This window comes from Protopterus annectens, chromosome 4.part0 (assembly GCF_019279795.1).
Source record: "Protopterus annectens isolate FY-2018-M chromosome 4.part0, PAN1.0, whole genome shotgun sequence".
NCBI classification, from domain to species: Eukaryota; Metazoa; Chordata; order Ceratodontiformes; family Protopteridae; genus Protopterus; species Protopterus annectens.
In genome coordinates, this window is record NC_056733.1 from 940,231,167 (window position 1) to 940,255,238 (window position 24,072).

General features: G+C 40.7%; 1 protein-coding gene across 2 annotated transcripts in view; it reads left to right on the forward strand.

Annotated features, from left to right (window-relative positions):
• Positions 1-18,516, forward strand: part of HIP1R (huntingtin interacting protein 1 related) — a 2,955,354-nt gene extending 2,936,838 nt beyond the window's left edge. For both annotated transcript variants that reach the window (XM_044068914.1, XM_044068915.1), the window contains exon 32: positions 15,821-18,516. In XM_044068914.1, the coding sequence (XP_043924849.1) occupies positions 15,821-15,868 (48 nt within the window). In that variant the 3' untranslated portion in view covers positions 15,869-18,516. The remainder of the gene's footprint in view (positions 1-15,820) is intronic.
• The last annotated feature ends 5,556 nt before the right edge of the window (positions 18,517-24,072 follow it).

The window sequence follows — 24,072 nt, forward strand, 5'->3', positions numbered from 1 at the left end:
ATAAGTTGGACTTAGCTTCTAGACACAGAGCTAACTTTGGTTCCACTGTACTCAAGAGTCTGTTCCGATAGGCCACCCAGGACAAGGTGCTAGGGACGCGGTCCCATCCAGCAAGAATGAAGGCGAGATAGACAACTTAACATATAGAAGTTATGTACCTACCATAACGTTCCATGTTAGTTGTCTTCTTCTCGCTTCTTTCTTAAGGCCCCACCCTCCTTCCCCCTAGCCTGGACAGACCTAGAGGAGTTTGATTGTGACCTTTTTTTCCTACCACCTCTATTTGTATATATGTATATACTGTATTATGTATATATTCCCTCATCAGGTTGTAGGTCACCTTCTTTCTGTCATTTTATAGAGGTGGGTTTCTCCTTTCCAGTGTTTCTGGATTTTTTCCTGGCTGGGCCTAGCTTACAAACGAGATCTGAGGTATTACCGCCTAGCATTGTGGGATATAAGGGGTGCCTCGAGCCGGTGGAACCAACTCTCGAGCTTTTAGAGTGGCCGAGTCGGAGCCGAGGATCGGCTCCGAACCCATCCAGATCTAGCAAGAAAGAAGGCGAGAAGAAGACAACTAACATGGAACGTTATGGTAGGTACATAACTTCTATTTATTTATCCGCTTGTCAAAATCAGTATTCCATTCCTTATACCTTAGTGCCATTCTTAGTAAAGGTAGGATTCTACTCAGTACTTCCCTGCATTTGTGACATGCATGAGTGCTCGGATATATGTCACTCTACATATCACTTAGGTTTTGCACGCTGGATCATTTACTCCCACATGGACCACCGCCAATTCATAGTCGTACTTGTTTTATCTTCAGGTCCTTGGAAATATCAGAGATCTCAGCACCTGAAAGACACCTCACTGTCACCCTGTTTTTGTCCAGCCTTATGAAAGAAGACTGTGTGTGTCTTACTATGGAGTCACCAATCACCAGTGCATTTTTTTATTAGTAGAGGATAAATAGAGGGTTTAGGCATACTTGGTTTGGGATTAGTTTGGTTTGATTTCAGGTGAGTCCAGTGTAGTCCTTAATTAAGAACCCTCTAGAATGATGGGATAGCCACTAGTTATTGCCATATGCTGGTGTTACAAATGTGCATTCCCTGGGTCTGAAGGGCTGGGGATGTTATTTACCTGAACGGTCCACCTTTTATTTACCAGAATCAGTGACTCCTGTTTGGTGCATGCCTGTACTTCAGGGCTTATTCCTGTGCCACTGAGAGTCAACCACGTTACTGGAGATTCAGTACAATGTATTGTCAGTCGCTTTATGAAGAAGTGCTTTGAAGACCAGCAAGTGAATGAGTGTAATGGGACTCTAGGTGGGCATTCTGTCAGGAGAAGATGTGGATGTCTGTAGAGGCTCCCTGAGGCTGTACATAACTCAGTGGCCTAGTGCAGTATGAGCACAATCTGACTCTTCTTTAGATTCTTGGCAAGATTGGTTGAATGGCATGCAGGAGTTGCAGGTCACTAGTATCACAGGTTTAAAAGATGTCAGTACTGCAGACAAGGAACTACAAATGTGGGTATTTGTTCATCTTTCTGTCTGATGTTAACATATATGGCCGTGTTTCCGTCCTGGCAGGGCCACCCCCTGTGCCAACATGTAATGGCCATGTTTCAGTCCTAGCAGGGGCACCCCCTGTGCCAACGTGTAATGATCATGTTTCAGTCCTAGCAGGGGCACCCCCTGTGCCAACATGTAATGAACATTTTTCAGTCCTAGCAGTGCCACCCCCTGTGCCAACATGTAATGGCCAAGTTTCAGTCCTAGCAGGGGCAACCCCTGTGCCAACACTTAATGGCCATGTTTCAGTCCTGCCAGGCCACCCCCTGTGAAAACATATAATGGCCATGTTTCAGCCCTAGCAGGGCCACCCCCTGTGCCAACATGTAATGGTCATGTTTCAACCCTAGCAGGGCCTCCCCTGATGCTTACATAGCGGCCATGTTTCAACCCTAGCAGGGCCACCTCCTGTGCCAACATGTAATGGCCATATTTCAACCATAGCAGGACCACCCCTGGTGCTTACATAATGGCCATGTTGCAACCATAGCAGGACCACCCCTAGTGCTTACATAATGGCCATGTTGCAACCATGGCAGGGCCATCCCTGGTGAAAACATTTTGGCCATGTTTCAACCATGGCAGGGGCCCCCTCTAGTGCTTACATAATGGCCATGTTTCAACCATAGCAGGACCACCCCTGGTGCTTGCATAATGGCCATGTTGCAACCATGGTAGGGCCATCCCTGGTGAAAACATTTTGGCCATGTTTCAACCATGGCAGGGCTCCCCTGGTACTTGCATAATGGCCATGTTTCATCCATGGCAGGCCACCCCTAGTGCTTACATAAAGGCCATGTTTCAACCATGGAGGACCACCTCTGATGCCATCTTACTTGTCAGACCTGTTTTGCCAAGGCTATCCTACTGTTCTGTTATGTTTCATGTAGGTACCATCAAAGCTTGTATATCACTGCATCAACTGTTGATAAGTGAAGCAGTTACTGAAACAGGTCGTACACCTTTTCACACCTAGGAGGGCCACCCCATGGGACCTGAACTTTGTGCTGGAAAAGTTTGCCCTGGAGCCATTTGAGGCAACAACCTCTACGTCTTTGATGCTCCTACCCTTGGAAGCCAGTCTTGATAGTTGCCATAATTTTGACTTGGAAAATGTCAGAACTGCAAGCCCTCCTGTACAAGGAGCATTTAATTGTCGTCCATAAGGACATTGTTAGTCTTTGGACGATTTCCTTTTTCATGTCAAAGGTGGTTTTCGAATGCTGCCCTAATCAGACAGTTCATCTACTAGTTATTTTTCTCTGAACTTCAAACTTTAGGGAAAAATGTTACTCTGGTTAGGTGTACATTGAGATGGTTTTCATCTTGACAGACTCTTTAAGGCAAACCAATAACTAAACAGGCCATATCCATACAGGGAGTGAATTGAATCACATTCTAAGACAATGTCAGCTAAGGCTTTACTCTACCAGAATGACTGCTGCATGAGCAGCTTTCTTTAAGCATGTTTTAGTCCAGAGCACCTATGAGGCAGCAGTCTGGTTGTCTATTGGCACGGTTTCCAAACACCATAAATTAGACCTCCAATTTAGGAGCTGTGAAGGATTTAGCATGGCTGTACTGTAGACCCTCTTAAAAAGTGGTGATCCTTGCAGGGACTTCCTGTGTGCCTTCCTCCATGCGTAGGGTCATTAGTATGGAAATCTTCTTAAATGTGAGGAATTTTACTGCAGCAGTGATCAATATGAAGAATATAGTACACTTGTGAGCAACTCATTGTAACAGAAAAGTTTGAGAAGGATTGCTGTTGCAGTACAATCTGTCTGTCCCCTTGCAGGACTATACCTCCTGCAAAGAGCACTCTTCTGTTTAAGGGTAACATGGTGGTTCAGAGAGACAAGTATCCCACAGTCATGACCCTCTTCCTCATTTCTCATCACATTCTTTACCCTCTCTTCAGAAGACTGCAGTTCAGATTCTCCATGGGAGACAGGGCTGTAATTCTCTTAACTGTCACACCCTCACCCCCTTTCACGGTCTCTCTCACCTACCAGTTTCTATGGGGACATAAAGGCCGTTTCTTCTTTAGGAATACTCATTCTTTCTCACACTCTGTATCTGTTGTGCAGAGGGTGCAGGTGTGCATCTCCCCAGTGGGAGTTGTTGGCCTGTGCCTGACATTTGCAGGGTTCCTGTAGTGGGCCTAGCTGGACTGAGAGCCTCTTGCAGCTAATGCCAGTATGTATGACATTGTACAGTAATCCTCCATGCTGTTGTGATGAGCTTCTCACACTGCTATACTTAACACATTTTTTTCTTACATTTCTTCTAGTTCAGAGTATTGCCTGAGACTCGATTGGGCCAACTGGAAATTATTGTTACAGCTTCATATATTGGTGTAGGCTGTCATTTTTCTTGCTTCTGCAGCTGTCTGGGGAGGTGTCTGTATTTCTTGGACATATCAGGTGAATATGCTGACCTCTTGGCCCATCCCATCCCATCCTTAGAATTCTGAAGTACATGCTTGTCTTCTGAATAGGTAACCACTTGTAGGTTTATCTCATTGAATCAGCTCCCCCAGATACTTCTGGCAGTGAAAAAAAAATCATTGGTAGTTCAACATATCGCTCAAAATAGTTTTTATCATTTGAGAAGCTTCATTAGCTCATGTCTTAGATTGCTTTTTCACATTGTCTGAATTAGAATCCTGGTATGACTATATACATTTCACTTGTCCTGTGTTCATTTTATGAATCAGTGGATGGTAAAACTATGACCCAACTGAATGCTATTTGCACCTTCTTATGAGGGATTGTATTTTGAAGCCTGTAGTTAGGACTCTTGCCCTAATTTGGGATTTGATTTTTTTTCTGGAATCACTTTTTTTTCCCCCTGTTTTAAACTGTTAATTTCCTTTTCATGGTAGTGTTGCCATCAAGTCTGTATTTTCTTTTTGGATATCCCCACTTCTGGGGGGGGGCATCAGCCTTTGAGCCTCCTAAGAGCGTCATCTTTCCATCACCTTTCCACAGTTGATGTAAATTGAAGACACTTACACTGTTTGCACTGTGCACTTGGGTAATGGGTAGCTCTGAGTAACTCTGATTTGCTTTTGTTTTCTGCTAGAAATACTAATTGCTTAGAAGCTTTTGTATAATTTTACCCAGTTAAAATAGAGAGACTCTTAGAATAATTGCTTAGATAATGTAAATATGGTGAAAAGGTAGCCAAACCCTACAGGTATCATTTGAGCCTTTCTCCTCGAACACTGACCTTGAATGGAAATCCTTATTTGTGTACCAAGTTATCAGTAAAGGAGCCATTAGCCATCAACATAATGTTGTTCAAGAGTTTCTGGCAGGAAACAAGACACTTTAAGTAGTTATTGCAGTAGAGTTGTCATCATCCTGGAGTTGTTCTTTTGGGCAGAGACATCGAGACAAGTCCTGTCCTCCTGGTCTAGGAAATCTTTTACAGTAGAGACGCTTCTAAGTACATATAAGGTAGTTTGTTTGTTCTGCGATTGGCATCTTTATTCATTGCTTCCAAGGCTTTTTCTTTCCCTTATAGAGAAAGATATGTTAAACCACTTTCTTCCGTGTTTCACATAGCATATGAACTGTTGAAAGACATATGGCTTTCATTCTTTAGCTGTTCAGGTCAGGGGTCACCCTGTCAGTGAACCCCATCTGTCTCTCCATATTGTGATGAAAGGAGGCACTGTGTCCACCTGTTGTGGTGCCCAACTCAGCAGCAAGTTTGGCAAAGACCGTAAAGAAGCCTTCATCTGGACAATCCTTGAGGAATGAATAACCCTGTTCTTTGTGAAACTTTCAGATTGTCAGAGGCATTAACAGTAAGGTAGCCTAGAAGCAGAAAGTGATACCCAGTTGAAAGCCTTTTCACTGGCCTTGTCCTTGGTTGAAGGACAGCATCTCTTCTGCTGTGTACCAGAAGGAGAAGCAAAAAAGGGGAAGTATAACTGAGGCCTCTTTCCAGGGTTTGTAATTTTCCTTGAATTCTCATCAGTCCTGGCATGCCTCTGTAAACCCCCATATGAGCCTGCATTTGATAACTTATCAAAGTCAAAGAAGAGAAGCAACATGCTTTCAAGACATGGTCCAGTGTATGATGTACACATGCTTTCAAGACATGGTCCAGTGTATGATGTACACATGCTTCCAAGACACGGTCCAGTGTATGATGTACACATGCTTCCAAGACACGGTCCAGTGTATGATGTACACATGCTTCCAAGACACGGTCCAGTGTATGATGTACACATGCTTCCAAGACACGGTCCAGTGTATGATGTACACATGCTTCCAAGACACGGTCCAGTGTATGATGTACACATGCTTCCAAGACACGGTCCAGTGTATGATGTACACATGCTTCCAAGACACGGTCCAGTGTATGATGTACACATACTTCCAAGACACGGTCCAGTGTATAATGTACACATGCTTCCAAGACACGGTCCAGTGTATGATGTACACATGCTTCCAAGACATGGACCATTGTATGATGTACACATGCTTCCAAGACATGATCCAGTGTATGATGTACACATGCTTCCAAGACACGGACCAGTGTAAGATGTACAACACGCTTCCAAGACATGGACCATTGTATGATGTACACATGCTTCCAAGACATGGACCAGTGTATGATGTACACATGCTTCCAAGACATGATCCAGTGTATGATGTACACATGCTTCCAAGACATGGACCAGTGTAAGACGTACAACACGCTTCCAAGACATGGTTCAGTGTAAGATGTACAACTAGCTTCTTGAATATCCATATCTTCTAAGCTTATGCCCAGGATTGTCCCACTCATAAGTTACTGTTTTTTAAAGGGAAATTAAAATGCCATGGAGACCACCAGAGCACATTTTGTCAGTGCACCTAGTGAACTGACTGCATGCATCCGCTGCCGCACCCAGTGAATTGACTGCATGCATCCGTTGATAGAGGGTTGTCATTCTGGAGGAGTGTCCACTGACAGCCTCTACATTATGTACAGCAGAGCAAGAATATCAGCAAATCTCTGTGCAAACCTCATTGATCCACCTGCAGACTGGTGCTCTAGGGGCTTAAATCTGTGAGGGAAGAACTTATTTTGAATAGGAGAGAGAAAGCCTTCCTGGTCAGAAGTGCCTTGAAGAAGATGGGTTGAGGTGTAGAAACCTACAGTGTTTCCAAATTTTTTTTTGCTTTTCAGCCTAATAAGTGGTCGTCAGCTCTTCCACTTTTTCTAGAGTACAGCGGTATGCATTGTGGTTTACAGCAATCCGCTGCTGTGTATTTGCTTTTACTGGTAGTCTCTGGTAAGGGAGACGCAGAATATGCTACCTAGATTTTTTCTTAAAGCAAAACTCCACCTGAAAAGTGAAAATATCCTTTCCATCGTATCTTGTGCTTCTATGTAGTGTTGATACCTCTATTTTGCTGTGTTATTTTGTAATATGTTATACCCCAAAATAGCTTAGTGAAGACTGCAGTATTGATTCAGTTTTGGTTTTCATTCTGTCTGTATTTCTTACAGTAGTGCATATCTTGTGTTCCTACCGTGATACAGAGTAAATAGGATAAATCAGGATTGTTTATTTCTGCATTTACGTTTAGTGTTGGCACTGTTATCCACTGTCATCTTAAATTGTCTTCTAAAACCAAAGTAAGGGTTCTTTTTACTTCCGTACTCCAGTTTGTACTATTATTAAAAAGCATTTTGGGCTACTTTTAATCTTTCTGCAGTTAAAGTTGCTAAATTGCAGACTTTTTTTATTTATTCAGAGCTGTAGTTCCTAGGAAGTGTCCATGCCATCTACTGTTCCGTCTTGCTGAAGTATCAGAGCTCCCTAGCAAGTCTATGGCAGCTCAGCTCAGACATCTACTTCACACATCTGGTAATGCAGCTCCGGGCAACTTGTAATATTCCACGCTGCCTGTCTTTTTTACACTTTTCTACAATTACATGGATAACATGAACACATCACTGGCCAAAATGTGTGTTAGCCAGTATGTTTATGCAGTACTGCACTGTAACTGATCATTGCTTGACATAAAAGAATTCCTCCAACAACCTTCTCTGTGGGAAGCATTCCACTATAACTGTGTGTGCCTTGTACCATTTCAATATGAAAAAAACAACTCTTGCTGGGTAAAGCACCTTCAAATCAGACAAAATCAGCAGTATAAAAACATAAGAAGGTGCACCATAAGCCAAAATCTTGATAAAGATGAATCTCCAGTAGATAAAACACAGGTTTATTAGTATACAACACGAACAAACTGCAGTATGGTAAGCGCTTTCACGTTATATTTAACGCTTCATCAGACATCAAAGCAGCTTAGAACCATCTGTTTAAATAAGAATGACTCACAGGTCATGTGCTTACACTAGCAAATCAGAATAAAAACAATGATAGCTTGAAATTGTTAAAATGCAATTATTATAAAATCTTAAAAACACATTTTAGTGCCTTAAAGGTCTATTAGCTAAAAAAGGTTTAAGGGCTACTCTATCATTTATACCAAATTTATGCGCTTGTAATTTTAATATCCACTTCCCTTCTCTTTCTTCAACTTTGCTTGATTTGCTGATTGCAAGTCTGATTGTTTAGTATATATAGCCAGATGCCAGCAATGTTTTATTTTTTATGTAGGCATGACAACTAGAACCCTACGAGAACGAATTAGGGAGCATATTTATGCTATAGCTAAATGTAATACCACCAATGCCCTAGCTAAACACACAAAAGAACTAGGATCAGCACATTGTTTTAAGTTTCAGGTTCTTGAACTTGTAGGCAAAACTGGCAGACTAGGGGACATCAAAAACCTGTGTTTTATCTACTGGAGATTCATCTTTATCAAGATTTTGGCTTCTTATGTTTTTATACTGCTTGTACCATTTCACTTAACCTTGGGCAAGATACATTGTCAGGACATAATGTTGTAAGTAGTGATTGTCAGTGAAAAGTTTAAAAAGAATGTGGCTGCCCAATGTCATACTGGGAGAAACAGATTATTTTCAGAAGGAATGCAAAGTGTGAATGGGGGGGGGGGGGTGAACCTTCCAAATCTGTGGCAGGAAAAAGAAAAAAAAAAACGGAAGTGTAGACACTTGAAAGTACTGAATGGTTTCTTGGCACTAAAGTATACTGCAGTGATATTACAGGGAGAAGGAATTTTGAGATGGGGTTGAAATACCTTGGAGGGAGAAGCATCTGGGAGAGTTTGTATTGTAACTTGAGGAACCACTGACAGAGTTATAAATGTATCCTTAGAAACTGGACTGGTACCACAGGACATGTGGATTTAGCAACAAAAAAAAAAGGCAAGTGTGTGCCTGATAGCTTTGCTGTCTTCACATGATGAAGGCTATCGAAAAGTTTCTGCCATATAGGATGGCAAAGTTCTGAATGGGACTTCACTTACCACTAGTCAATTGCATGGCTTAATGAAGCTCTGTAAGCTAGTCTAAGTTGCGTCTGTGACTGGTGTATCAGGACTTTAGCCAAGCCATTGACAACATGGTTTACACGAGATTTGTGAAAAATTTAAAGGGTGGATGTGGCGGGCCCAAGAATAGTGAAGTGGTTAGACAGGTGGTTGTCTGACTATAAGCAGAGTATAACAGTTGGAGTGAAAATGCCATGGGAAAAGTCAGTAGCCAGTGGTGTTCCACGAAGGTCATTGGTAGTCCTGTTTAGTATATTTGTGCTAGAGACACTGGACTCATTTTGTAACAAAATCAGTCTGCATGCTAATCACACCAAGATCAGTGCATTAGTCACAGATGACCTCTCAACTGAATAGATGTTCACAGAACGTCCAGATTTTTCCTAATATTTTTGGTCCATTTGTCATACTGTTGTGGTTTACTAGGAAATCACTGAGAAATCACTGAAGATTTAAGTCAGAAAATTGACAGTGATACAAAACCTGCTGTTGTATCTAGCTTCAAAGTTTGGAAGTGCAATATTTCAAATTGTCCCTATTTTTGGACCTTTGCCCCCTGTTATTTCTGGCTTTGACCAGGTTTCTTACTCTAACAGGTTGACAGGTATGAAGGGTGGACCCTGGGTAGGCTTGCATCAGTGTATTTGAGAATATTAAAGAATGTCAGGGTCAAGTAGTTAATGAGATAAAGCTACATGCCAAAGCAGTGTGATGCCAAAATGACAAAGCAGTAACAAGGGTCTGTATTTGTGAGGAATTTCTTGCAGAATGACTAACATCCTCCCCCATTACCACTTAAATATTCAAACTCTGACATTACAGAATCTTTGAGGAGCAGAAATACCTTTTTTCTATGGTGTGTGTGTGTGTGTGTGTGTGTGTGTGTGTGTGTGTGTGTGTGTATATATATATATATATATATATATATATATATATATATATATAAATATAATTTTTTTTTTATATATCATACCCCCACCCCGCCTATGTGGCACATCTAAGTAATGTTTTGTAGGGTAGGAAGTTGGCATAATGGTTAAGAAATGTACCTTACAGACACAAGGTGCAGGGTTTGATTCTCAGATAGGGTAATTAGCTAAGCTCGAAATGCCCAACAAGGACAGTTAGCCTATTACTAATCTATATTCTATGAGCTGTGAACAACAAAGATTTTTTTAAAGAGCAATAAGAATTTTGAGTAAAGAACTACAAACTAGTAAGTGTTAACCCCGCTTCAAATAACTCAGCCTGCTAAAACATTAAGTACAGTAAAGTTTTGAAAGTTTATAATGTTAGACAGTTATTATGTAAATGGACCCTCCCTCTAAATTGCCATCTAGGAGCAGGTCCAGCACAAGGCGACCTAGGCAGCTGTCTGGGGCCCAGTACTAGCTGGGCTACCCCATAAATGTTGCAAAAAAGAAGAAAAAAAAGTCTCCCACATCTCCTAATCCAATTTCCTGTCAGCTGCTCTGCTTCCAGGAAGTCTCATTCATTGGGTCAGTTGTGCCTATGAAAGAGAAACTTTGAACTTTTAACATAGTATTTTTACAACCCAGTAAAACTTTGTGTCTGAACTTTGTGAATTGTTGCAGATTGCTGTTGTTGAATTACTACCATCATTATTATGAAAGCAACAAGGTAAGCTCTGTCAGTGTTTTAGCAAGTAGTTATCCAAAGCAGTTGAATTAAGCCATTAAGCAAGTTGCACCATCTGAAGCAGGTGAATTGCATTACCAACTTAGGAAATTGAGCAGTTTGAGCTACTGCTGTTACTGTTATTACTGTGGACAAGTAAGCGAAGTCTGTGTGCCAAATGGACTTCAGCCATCTGAAACATTGTCATTACAGCATTAGGCTTTTGATGGTTTTGAAAAGATGTGTGTTTAGCAGTGCCATTACTGGGGAAAGTGAGGATTTGATTCCTATGGACATTCATGGTCAGTCAACAGTGCCAGGGAGTTTTCATAATTCTGTCCTCGTCAGGGATGGGAGCTGCAGAAAAATGTTATGTCCTACTTTTTTTTTCATTAGCCCACCTTTCAGGGACAACCCAGGAGCACTCTCTGATTAAGTGACTTGCTCAGAGTTGTGCAGGCAAATGGAGTTCCTTATTACCATCAATCTTCAGGAAATCCACTGAGGCACAAAGAAGTTTTAAGCAAGACATTTATTGCAGCACATCTAAACTAGACTAACATGGTACAACTACAGATTCTTAACTACATGGAAAAAGGTATTCTGGAAAATTCTTTCAGTCTTGATTGACAGTGGAAGTATGCATTTTTATTAAGAACCTGGCAATATTGTTCCACCTCAGCATTTTCTCCTTACTGTCATGGCTCTCATAACTTAATCCATGCAATACACAAGCAAGGTTGTATTTGTTACAGAACGTGTAATAGAAAAGGGCCAAACTATACAGATGTTTGTTTCTAAAGGCTTCACTCAGGCATACTGAGTTCTATAATGTTCCTTTGTTCCATAACAAAGCAAGTACTGAGCTTTATCTAGTTTGCAGTCATACAGTTGTTGTAAACATGCTTTTCAGAATACAAACATGTTTCTGGTTTGAAGTACAGAAATCCATTTTGAAAGTTGTAATGTGTGAAATAATTATTCTAGAGAAAATCATTTTGCCATTTATGTGTTTTAATATTTCAGTGTAGATCTAATGGTCTTCATTACAGGAAGTAGTTCAACAGTTTGGAGCCTTAATCCTGTGTACCTGTTGCCTTACCTTCATTAACGTCTTCATTTTCAGATACGTTACTGAGGATTACAGTCCGTCAGTAATGCCAGTCATTAGAGATTTGTGGTTCTTGTTTAGAAAATGTATATTAATGCAAAACCTGTTACTCTGTTAATGTAATAAGTGAAGTAGTCATTTCATAGCTCTTATTGTCCAGAAAATGCATGTCCATGCAAGACTTAGCATTCTGCTAACCTTTTAAGTGTAGAATTGTCTGCTGCAGAAGACTCTGAGCTGCTGTTAAACTGCTTTCTTTAGCCAGATGTACAGTGTTTGAATCCTTTCATTTCCTTTTGTCTTCTCGTTGATTTTGGCCAAGTCCAGTGTTCCTGGGTTGCTTCTAGAAAAGAACACTTTGTCCAGTGGATATACCTGGTTAATAAATACATAAAATAATAATTCATTTTCTTCCCTTTTTGAGCATTTTCCTCCTATTATTTCCGGCTTTGTCCCAAATTCATGAGCAAAGAAGTGGAGAGGTATTCTTGTGTGTTTCTGGTAAATTTGCTGTGAACTGCAGTGGCTAAATAATGACATGCATGTTTCAGAAAATGCTTGCTAATCTAATGCTTGTTCTAGCAGCAGGTTTAGACATCTGGCAGGTAGGGCAGAGAAGTAAAACTTTGACTTGCTAATAGGCTGCTTCTTATTCCAAGGGTACAGAGTTTGAATCCTCCACCTCGGTTTGCCTACTGGGTGACCTTGAGCAAGTCCCTTAACCAAATATTGCAGTTAGGAATCTGGATTAGGTCACTAGGTGCTTAATGGTCTCCTGGACTGCTTGCCTAGGAACTGCCAATAATGTATAGCGTATAAAAAAAAGTATCTAAAACGTGTTCTTGCATTGGCTCTGATTTGTTTTCATTGTCTCTGATTTTTGAGGTAAGAAGTTGAGAAGGCAGAAAGGATTTAGAGCAGGTTGCAGTGTTTGGTTCTGGCTGCAGTGAGCAGAGATAAATTCAGAAAGACAGTCCAGAAATGTAATTAATTTACTTGATCCCAAGCAGATATTTTACTTTTGTTATTTGACCTACCTCACAGTCACAAAGTACAGTGATGCATGCAGTTGCAATTGATGGTTTTATGTGTGTGTGTGTATAAATACTGGTTCCTGCACCCTAGAGTTGTTACGGTGTAAAGGAAAGCATCAGTTGTAGTAAACACAAGCATCATCACATGAGCCATGTTCTTTGGGTACCATACCTGGTTTCCATGTTCTTTGGGTACCATACCTGGTTTCCATGTTCTTTGGGTATTGACTGTTGATAGTGTGTTTATTATGCGGCTGTGAGTAAACTAGACAGCATGCAGTATACATGTTTATTGTTAATAGTTTAACTATGAATACATTTTAATTTAGCTTGTTATTGCAGGCATGAGGATATGAAATGCAGCATGTACTTAGTGCAGATGAGTAAAGCTTTCAGCTGTTAATGAACTGCTTCACATATTGCATGGTTCGATTCCCATAAACTTTTTTTTGTCTGCTGTGCGATTCTGACCAGGTCACTTCATTAGACAGTGCTCCTAGGCTGCCCCTTAAAAGGGACACTTACATGTAGTGTGCTCTCCAAGGATGTTAGCAGATTACTGACTTGTCTTTTGAATTGATGCACACATCACATAGCTGTTGATTAGTGCTTTATTGTATGCTGTTTGGCTGGGAATCCAGCACATCTCTTGTTTAACTCATTACCAGATGTATTTTCTGTGAATGTGGAAGTAAATGTAAGACTGCAGGGAAGAGAAGTTAATGTGAGAGTGTATTCTTAGCACATGACTGTCAATGTTTTGGCTGTAAAATGTGAAATAAAAATTTTAAATACAAATCATTGCTCATGGTATGCACACTGGCAGGTTTGATGAGTTTTTTATGGTAATTAGCGAGAGACAGTCAAGTAATGGGATATTGGTATGGCTAGGCGGGCAGTCCATTATCCAGCCTAGGGTCCTGTCAGCAGTAACATGCTTATAGTGAACATATGATGTCTCAGAAAAGACAGACTCACATTTCACTGGAAAGCATCAAAAAAGCAAGTGAGAAACGGTTACCATAACAGTAAATGGAAAATGGAGGAGTTGGTGTGTGAGGAGATCATTTTGCAGTACTTCATTTGTATGTATTAGTAGAGAGATGGTAGTTATGAGTTGGATATACTAATTTTGTCAGACAGGTGAGAGGTGCATAGATAATAAGAAAAGATATACAGGGAGGGGTGAGCAAGTCAGAGTTCAGAAAGTACTTATTCACAAAGAGATACACAGTGGTGTTTGTGTTAAGTACTGTGTCCTCTAGATTGCATAGCTAGATAGGAAGGAGGTTCTAATCTCACAGCAGTCAGTGTGTGTGTGTGTGTGTGTGTGTGTGTGTGTGTGTGTGTGTGTGTGTGTGTGTGTGTGTGTGTGTGTGTGTGTATAAATATGACCTTAACTATTGTTGTCCACAATAAAGTAGTAGCCTGGAGTTAATTTTGTCTGTCAGTTAATGCAGAGGTTAAAGTTGTAAGCTGGAGCTTCTGTGGTACAGGGTTTTTGAGTACCTCAGCCTAAGTGGTGTTAGTAGCACAAGTAGCATAATTCCCTTTGGTTTAGAAAGCTGTGGGTTCTACTCCCACACCATGTAAATGGGTTGCTGACACTGCAGTTCAGTATAAGAGGATGCTCCACTTCTGACTGTGTTTTACTTTTGTTAGGATTGACCTACCTCACAGTTACAAGGTACTGGGTTTGATGCTCACCTTTGAAAGGGAGTTTAGTGCTGGGCCACCTCCTGTTTGAGATATACTTCTCAGATTTTAAAGTAAATGTAGATGGCATTTGGCTGACCAGGTTTGCTGATGAATGCAAGTTGGGGGCAATCATCGACTCCCCAAATGATGATGATATCCTCCAGAAAGGAGTGACTCAGACTAATGATTGTTGTGACAGCCATAGCCTCAAACTAAAAGCCAGCAAGTCCATAATAATACCCTTTGGGAAGTCAAATGCCCATGAAAAATACAACACTGATAGCACCCCCTAAGAGTAGAGCTAGTAATGAGAGGTCTGGTTACTTACACAGAAATCTGAACTTTGACCACCATGTGTTCAAGAAGATGAAGAACTGTGTGTCTCAGCTTATACGTAAGGGCATGGCATCCAGATCTGAGGATGTCATAGTACAACTGTACTTGGCCTTCATCAGACCAGTAATCGAGTACAGTGCACCCTTTGGCATGTAGCTCTCCAGGCACCCACAACAGCTGGAGCATCATCAAGGTTTCTCACCAAAAAATACAGGATATAACCAACATGTCATATGTGGACCGATTGAAAGCATATCACTGTGTTCGGTTTCCTGCCGATTACTGAGGGTTGATCTATGCCTGACCTAAAGGCCGTCTCTGACCCAGCCCTGATGGAAAGTTGCATATTAACAAAACTAACTGCTGGAGGGTTACCCGCTCCAGGTTCTCTGACATGAATAGATCATGCTGGAGAGACAGATGTGTCCCAGATATGACCCTTCCTCTGGAATAGGCTTCCTGTTCATGTGAAGCAGAATCCTTCCCTGACCATATTCAAGTGCAGTCTGAAACAATGGATGGGAAATTGCAGATTCATTCTTGTGGTAATGCCATATCCTTACGGACAGAGGCAGTATGTAAAAAATTGTCAAAACCTCACATGCTGACCCTTATCTTTCCCCTAGAGATAGAAAAATGGATAAAATCTGGATAAAACTGGCTAGGCTTGTAAGGGCTCTTGAGCCGTTAACCTAATAATCTCCTGTGAACCTGAGACAATGAAACATATTACCTAAGGTACAGCACAAATGAGCAAAATGACACCTGAGATGGCAAAAAAAAGTAGTGAGTGAGAAAGAAACAACTGCTTGGGGGAGGATTCTATAAATCATAGCTCTTCTGTCGGCATGTTTGTATGATCACTTGCAAGCTAGATGAACAAGAACACATTTCAGCTTATGACAAGGTACATGTAGAGGTTAGGAGATCAATGCCATCTTATATGTGTAGAAGACTAATGCAGTTTGCATGATTTTTTTTCTTGCAGGAAAACAAGAACGATGGAGTGTATCGCGCACATTTGTTCAGAAACTAACCGACCGCTTCCTGTAATAACGTCACAGACTTAAGTAGCAATAAAATGAGCTGCTTGAAGGACTCCTGTTTTACCCCCCTTCCTTTTATCATGTTCCTGTCTTTGAATCAAAACTTGCAAGATGCATTATATCAACAGACTGAAGTCAAGACCACAGTTATAAAAACCTGTAATATGGTCTAAGCAATAACTTGGTTATGATTACATTCATTGTTCTGGAAAATGCACAAGAAGGGATGTCAAGATCGAACATCATGCATTTTGAAGTAGGATTATGAACATGACAATAGAAACAGCGACTTGTTAAGGAGCATGATTTGTATGTGTGTGTGTTCTCTCCACAACTGTAGCAAACACATTAAAAAGGCAATGCAACTACAAAGACCTCCTAAAAGATAAGAGCACAATGTAAGGTTTGTTCTCATTTCTGCTGACTCTGTCATTACTTTTTAACACTGTAATTATACTAGGATATTGTGCAAGTTTAAAGAACATGTTATATATAGCAGACGTTTTAAACATACCTAAATGGCTACTGTGTGTTAACTATCTGTGCTTGTTTCTATCTAGTAACTGTGATTTCATTGGCTCTTTGTAGAGCCAATGATTCTCCTTCTCACTGTGTATTGGCTAACGGCAGACGGGTGGCAGGCCATCACTGGCCTTGAGGTCATTTTCTGTTACATATTAAAGGGAATGGGCAGGGAGCTGGTCTACATAATGTCAATTTTCCATAAAATATAAAAACATAATTAATTTCCATACATGCTCATTGTGCAGGGATCTGTGTAACTTCCTGTAATGTAAAATGTGTAACTTCCTGTAATGTAAAATGTTTTAACACTAATTTAAAATGAATTTGCCCATTGCCTGCGGTGCTTATGGCAACCATTGATTCGAAGTATACTCATCAGCTTGAGAAAGCTGTGTGCTTTCTCAGTTAGACTGTATTGCATGTCTTTGATCTAGCCACAAATAGATCTACGTCATCCAACATGGCATGAAAAACTGTCTGCATTCTGGAATGATGTGACTTGAGATAATATGAGGCATTCATCGTGTGCTCAAAATGGTCACTACTACATGTAAGCACACAAAAGGACACTTAAGAGTTCATGTTCTCTAACTTTAATCACTTACCCAAACCATGTAAGACTTACCGATGCTTTCTATAAGAATGTATAATTTGCAGGTGAGGAATAGGTTTTTAGCTTAAACACAATACTGACTTAGATTTCTAGTAAACTTCAATATTAAAATTGCTGTTTTAATGGTTCTTTAGAAATAATAAATATTGTAATTTTAAATTATTTAAATTTAATTTTATTTTCTTGCATAAAGCTGTTTAATTGTCTGTAAAGGACTGTATGCGTAATTGTGGCATTCCTTTAATAACATTATTAGCCCTGTCAGGACTTGACGTCTGTATCCTTTCATTGAAGAGTGAGATTGTGAGGACAGTCACCTTGATGTAGGTGAGTGTAAAGACCTTCTCCTGCGTGTAAGGTACACAGAAACACTGTTGTGCCTTTTTCTCTGTCACTCTCTTTACCAGAAACCATTGCAGGTTGCCCATTTTGTGCATGGTTGACTGCACCGCAGCATGCACCACCAGCAGGAGCAGGCTGCGATATTATTATACGCGCATCCCATAGTGAACAGCTGATGGCTGTGCTGAGCCCTCTCTGAAGGCCTTAAGTGTCTACAACACAGGGCCTGGTGTAAACATTAGGTTCTGAGTGGAACAAAAAGGTGAGGTGATAGTGTTCTGTTTTCTAGGAAGCAGATCTGTTCGCACCCAAATGATACATCATCTGTATAGATGCAGGAGGAGTGGCTATTTGCTTTGTGGCACTTCATATCAAAATTAAATGAATTCTACAGCAGCTTGGCACCTCTAGATTTTAGCTAATAGTACAGTAAAGGGAAAACCTTATGGATCTTCTCAGTAAAGGTTAAATAAGGTTAACTGCTTAATCCTTCTGAATATATGTAGCGAGAGCAGTGGTTCAAATGCGCTCTCTTCTACACTTAATGCTGCTTGAATTTTTGCAGGTAATACCAATTCCACGTGTGGCCTTTCAGTGACTGCTGATTAGTGGCTTTGTTATGTGACTGAGGCACAGTTAAGCAGATTGTCTAACAGGCCTGTAACCCAGGCTGAAAAGTAAGTAGTATGTACAGATATGTACACACAAGCACTTCCCATGTTTCAGAAAAAAAATATACAAAGAAACATTATTGTTCACAGCATGTAAACTGTTGGGACCTTCAAAACATACTCTTGTATGCTTTTGGAGCATTCCAGTAACTTTATATGGCTTATCCTCAAATCAGTTTTAGTTATGTCATTTAGTAGTTCTGAATTACTGAATGGACTTTGATGAAAATAGTGCAGACACTTACTATTAGACAATTCCATGGGGACCTACCATGTGTAAAGTCAAAGATTTTGTAAATTTTTAAAGTCACGATGAATCTTTAAATAAGTGGAACAAAACTGAATCTGTGTAGTCTGTATACATTGTTGATAATGGGTATATGATGTATTTAAAAGGGTTGTATTCTTTTTTTTCTATATTTTGTAGAACAAATACCTTGGGTTTTAAGTAGCTACTGATAAATGAGCAATAAATGTTTACCATTAATCTGTGTTATTTCTTTATTTTATGAGAGACGTATGTCACTGTGCTATTTGTGTTTGTACCAACACATTCAATGATTCTTGTAGCAAGGAGGCTTCCATCTCAAATTCTGTTAGGGTCATTTAGATATTGGTTTTATCAAATAGAAAATACAGGAATGTTGTTGCTTGAATTGTCTCTTGCCATGCTTCCAATTTAGTTAATGAGGATCACCGCAAAGTCTTCAATTTCTTTTGCCAAAATTAGCTGAAACACCTTAAAACTTAATCCTGTCAAAGATGTGCCTTCCCACTGTTGGAGACATGTTTTACTATAAGTGTGAGAGGGGTAGTATGACAGGCATATGCATTATATAAGGGACCCCCCTACCAGTATTGGAGCCATGTTGTGCTACAAGTGTGGAAGGGGTAGTATGACAGACATATGCATTATGTAAGGGACCCCCTACTGTTGGAGACGTGCTATAAGTGTGAGAGAGGTAGCATGTCAGATGTGCATTATATAAGGGACCCCCCTCCCACTGTTGGAGACGTGTGGTGTAAGTGTGGGAGGGCAGTATGACAGACAGATGCATTATATAAGGGATTCCCCTCCCACAGATGGAGAAATGTTGTGCTGTAAGTGTGTGAGAGGCAGTATGACAGACATGCATTATGTAAGGGAGCCCTCCCACAGTTGAAGATGTGTTGTACTTTAAGTGAGGTAGGGGCAGTGTGACAGATGTATACAATTAAATAGGGGACACCCCCCACTGTTGGAGACGTACTGTAAGTGTGAGAGGGGCAGTATGACAGACATATGTGTTATATAAGGGAACCCCCCCACTGTTGGAGACATGCTGTACTGTAAGTGTGGGAGGGGTAGTATGACAGACATGTGTTATATAAGGGACCCCCCCTCCCACTGTTGGAGACATGCTGTGCTGTAAGTGTGGGAGGGGGTAGTATGACAGACATATGTGTTATATAAGGGACCCCCCACTGTTGGAGACATGCTGTGCTGTAAGTGTGGGAGGGGTAGTATGACAGACATATGTGTTATATAAGGGACCCCCCCCCACTGTTGGAGACATGTTGTGCTGTAAGTGTGTGAGGGGTAGTGTGACAGACATATGTGTTATATAAGGGACCCCCCACTGTTGGAGATGTGCTGTAAGTGTGGGAGGGGTAATATGACAGACATTTGCATTAGGCTGTGCTCCTGCTTGGTCCTGTCTGTTCTCTCCACACCCCACAGTAAATAGTGCTACTTGGCCAGTCAGTTCTTATTATGTGACTATGAAGATGACCAGATGATGTCAGAAATGCATCATGTAAAAAATTCAGAACATTTTTTGTAAGAGTATTTGACTGGAATATGAAAGATGACTACACCAAAATGCATATTTTTGTTGCTGCTATTACAAAAAAAAAAAACTCACAGCAGTTATAGCAAATAAACTGTAGTGTCACGTAAGATACATATGTAATACCAACAAGGACTTATAATTTCCAGTTACTACAAAGTGACACTTTTTTCTTGGTACAGAGTTTAATAATTCACAGAAATTGCAGCCATATCCAGGATGACAGAGGGGTGAATTTTTTTCTGGACTGTGTACAGAAATTAATAGATTCAGAGAAACTGCACTTGTATGCAGAATGCCAGAGTTAATAGTTGCTATTACCAAACACCATGAGAAATTAGACTGGGGCAGTGACGTTGATTCAAATACTGGTGCATGACACACGTAAAATAAGCACAGGCTCCATTTTAAATATACAAAGCTGGCAAAGGAGTGCCATCTTAATCTTTTGAATAAAAATGTCATTCAGGATACAACTGTGCCATTTCTGTGATTTTTGTTTGTTTTATTGTGTAAAAATGCGTGATCAGGTTCGTACTACAGCACCAAAGTGAACTACTTTATCTCACTGTTCTGGCTGCAGATGGTACAAAACAGCAAACCTAAATGTAAAAGAGCAAAGTCCATAGAGGTAGAAAGGTGACTGATCGAGTGGAGAACCACAAAGGAAGGTGGAAAGGTACACCTGAGACAGTGAAAAGGACCACTGACTGGGAGGATGTGAGCAAACGTCCAAAGCTGTAAATATAATACAAACAAATCAGCACGCATATTATTTAAAGTGACAGAATCAAAGGAGTCACAAACATCCTTCAGTAAAGACCCCCCAAAACGTAAAACGGGAACAACATAAAAATAAGTAAAACATGAGTATAACAGCAAATTAGCAAGCCATACTAAATAGGCCCACAGCTCTACCAGTGGAACATGATGAGTTCTACTCATGAAATTATGTTAAAAGCATGTATTCACTAGGCATAGGCCCACAGGTCTGTTAAAGGCACATGAGTTCTGTGCCTGAGATGTATGTTACTAGCATGTACTTAATAGGCCCACAGGTCTGTCAAGGGCACATGATGAGTTCTATACCCGAGACATATGTTTCTGGCATGTACTTAATAGGCCCACAGGTCTGTCAAGGACACATGATGAGTTATATGCCTGAGATGTATGTTACTAGCATGTACTTAATAGGCCCACAAGTCTGTCAAGGGCACTTGAGTTCTATGCCTGAGATGTATGTTACTAGCATGTACTTAATAGGCCCACAGGTCTGTCAAGGGCACATGAGTTCTATGCCTGAGATGTATGTTACTAGCATGTACTTAATTAGGCCCACAGGTCTGTCAAGGGCACATGATGAGTTCTATACCTGAGACGTATGTTACTAGCATGTACTTAATAGGCCCACAGGTCTGTCAAGGGCACATGATGAGTTCTATACCTGAGATGTATGTTACTCGCATCTACTTAATAGGCCCACAGGTCTGTCAAGGGCACATGATGAGTTCTGTACCTGAGATGTATGTTACTAGCATCTACTTAATAGGCCCACAGGTCTGTCAAGGGCACATAATGAGTTATCACAACAGTATTTATATTGGCAGACCCCTGCAGAACAAAGATGCTGTTAGATCCATGCCACAGAACGTTGATGACTCATTTTCTACAAGTTTAATGGCTTACATGACCCGTATCATGCTTACTAATGTCTCTGGCAAAACCAACAGCAGACAACGTTAATAACCATACTGTTAATCTATCCCAATACTGAGAAGGTAACAGTGTCTCCAGTGATGCACATGTGGCAGGTGTAACAGCAGACAGCATTGATAACCATACTGTTAATCTATCCCAATACTGAGAAGGTAACAGTGTCTCCAGTGATGCACATGTGGCAGGTGTAACATCAGACAGCATTGATAACCATACTGTTAATCTATCCCTACACTGAGACAGTAACAGTGTCTTTAGTGATGCACATATGGCATCTGTAACAGCAGACAGCATTGATAACCATACTGTTAATCTATCCCAATACTGAGACAGTAACAGTGTCTCCAGTGATGCACATGTGGCAGGTGTAACATCAGACAGCATTGATAACCATACTGTTAATCTATCCCAATACTGAGAAGGTAACAGTGTCCCCAGTGATGCACATGTGGCAGCTGTAACATCAGACAACATTAATAACCATGCTGTTAATCTATCCCTACACTGAGACAGTAACAGTGTCTTTAGTGATGCACATGTGGCAGCTGTAACAGCAGACAGCATTGATAACCATGCTGTTAATCTATCCCTACACTGAGACAGTAACAGTGTCTTTAGTGATGCACATATGGCAGCTGTAACAGCAGACAGCATTGATAACCATGCTGTTAATCAATCCCTACACTGAGAAGGTAACTGTCTCTAGTGATGCATATATGGCAGCTGTAACAGCAGACAGCATTGATAACCATACTGTTAATCTATCCCTACACTGAGACAGTAACAGTGTCTTTAGTGATGCACATATGGCAGCTGTAACAGCAGACAGCATTGATAACCATGCTGTTAATCTATCCCTACACTGAGACAGTAACAGTGTCTTTAGTGATGCACATGTGGCAGCTGTAACAGCAGACAGCATTGATAACCATGCTGTTAATCTATCCCTACACTGAGACAGTAACAGTGTCTTTAGTGATGCACATATGGCAGCTGTAACAGCAGACAGCATTGATAACCATGCTGTTAATCAATCCCTACACTGAGACAGTAACAGTGTCTTTAGTGATGCACATATGGCAGCTGTAACAGCAGACAGCATTGATAACCATGCTGTTAATCTATCCCTACACTGAGACAGTAACAGTGTCTCTAGTGATGCACATATGGCAGGTGTAACAGCAGACAGCATTGATAACCATACTGTTAATCTATCCCAACACTGAGAAGGTAACTGTCTCTAGTGATGCATATATGGCAGCTGTAACAGCAGACAGCATTGATAACCATACTGTTAATCTATCCCAACACTGAGAAGGTAACAGTGTCTCTAGTGATGCACATCTGGCAGCTGTATCAGCAGACAGCATAAATAACCATACTGTTAATCTGTCCCAACAGTGTCTCCAGTGATACACATACGATAGGTGTAACAGCAGACAGCATTAATAACCACACTGTTAATCTATCCCAGCACTGAGAAGGTAACTGTCTCTAGTGATGCACATCTGGCAGCTGTATCAGCAGACAGCATAAATAACCGTACTGTTAATCTGTCCCAACAGTGTCTCTAGTGATGCACATGCGGCAGCTGTAACAGCAGACAGCATTAATTATTTATTTATTTTTTTTAATTTACATTTGTTGACCGGGATAGTCCGACTGAATACATGTCTATTTTCAGCGGAGGCCCGGGGAGAAAAGCTCCAGAGGTGGTTTCATATACTGTCATTACGATGTACATATAGATCAGGAGTCATCATAACATTATACAAATAGAACACATTTTACAGTCTTGTTACATTTATACAAATATAATGCATTTTATAGTCCATTTAGATTAATACAGTCTAACCATCTTCTAAACTTTCTTAACAAAGATAATTCAGTACCACTTACAGACATAGAACTAGTACACCAGTGTCCATGAAGATTTAGTCAGGCTTGGAGCAGGGACATATCCAGTGATACTTGAAATGCTCCTTGAGAGCTTTTTTAAATTGAGATAGGGTGGTATCTAGGGTAATGTTAGCAGGAAGGGAATTCCAAATTTTGCCAGCAGAGTTGGCGAACAGGTAGTCACCAACTGAGTTGTTGGATTTGATGGTTAGCACTAATAGTCTATTGAATGACTGGAGTGATCTGGAGTTGAAGTGGGGATAGATGATGTTTTTCAGGGCAGGTGTATTATCTGGTTGGTTAAGCGCTTTATGAGCCACAATGACTTGATAATACTGAATCTGCCTGGGAAGCTCTAGCCATACGAGATAATTTAGATTTTTACAATGATGTGTCCTATAGGGTAGACCAGTTGCAAATCTTGCTAAGTTGTTATAGCAGCTTGAGAGTTTAAGGTCAGTGTTATTTAAGCTGGCAAGTAAAGGGGAAGCATAGTAGAGTGTGGAGAGTAGGAGGGAGCGGGCAATGGAAGTCCTAGCATGTGGGGTAAGGAATGGCTTTATCCTATATAGTGAGCTCAGTTTTCTGTTAATGGTTTT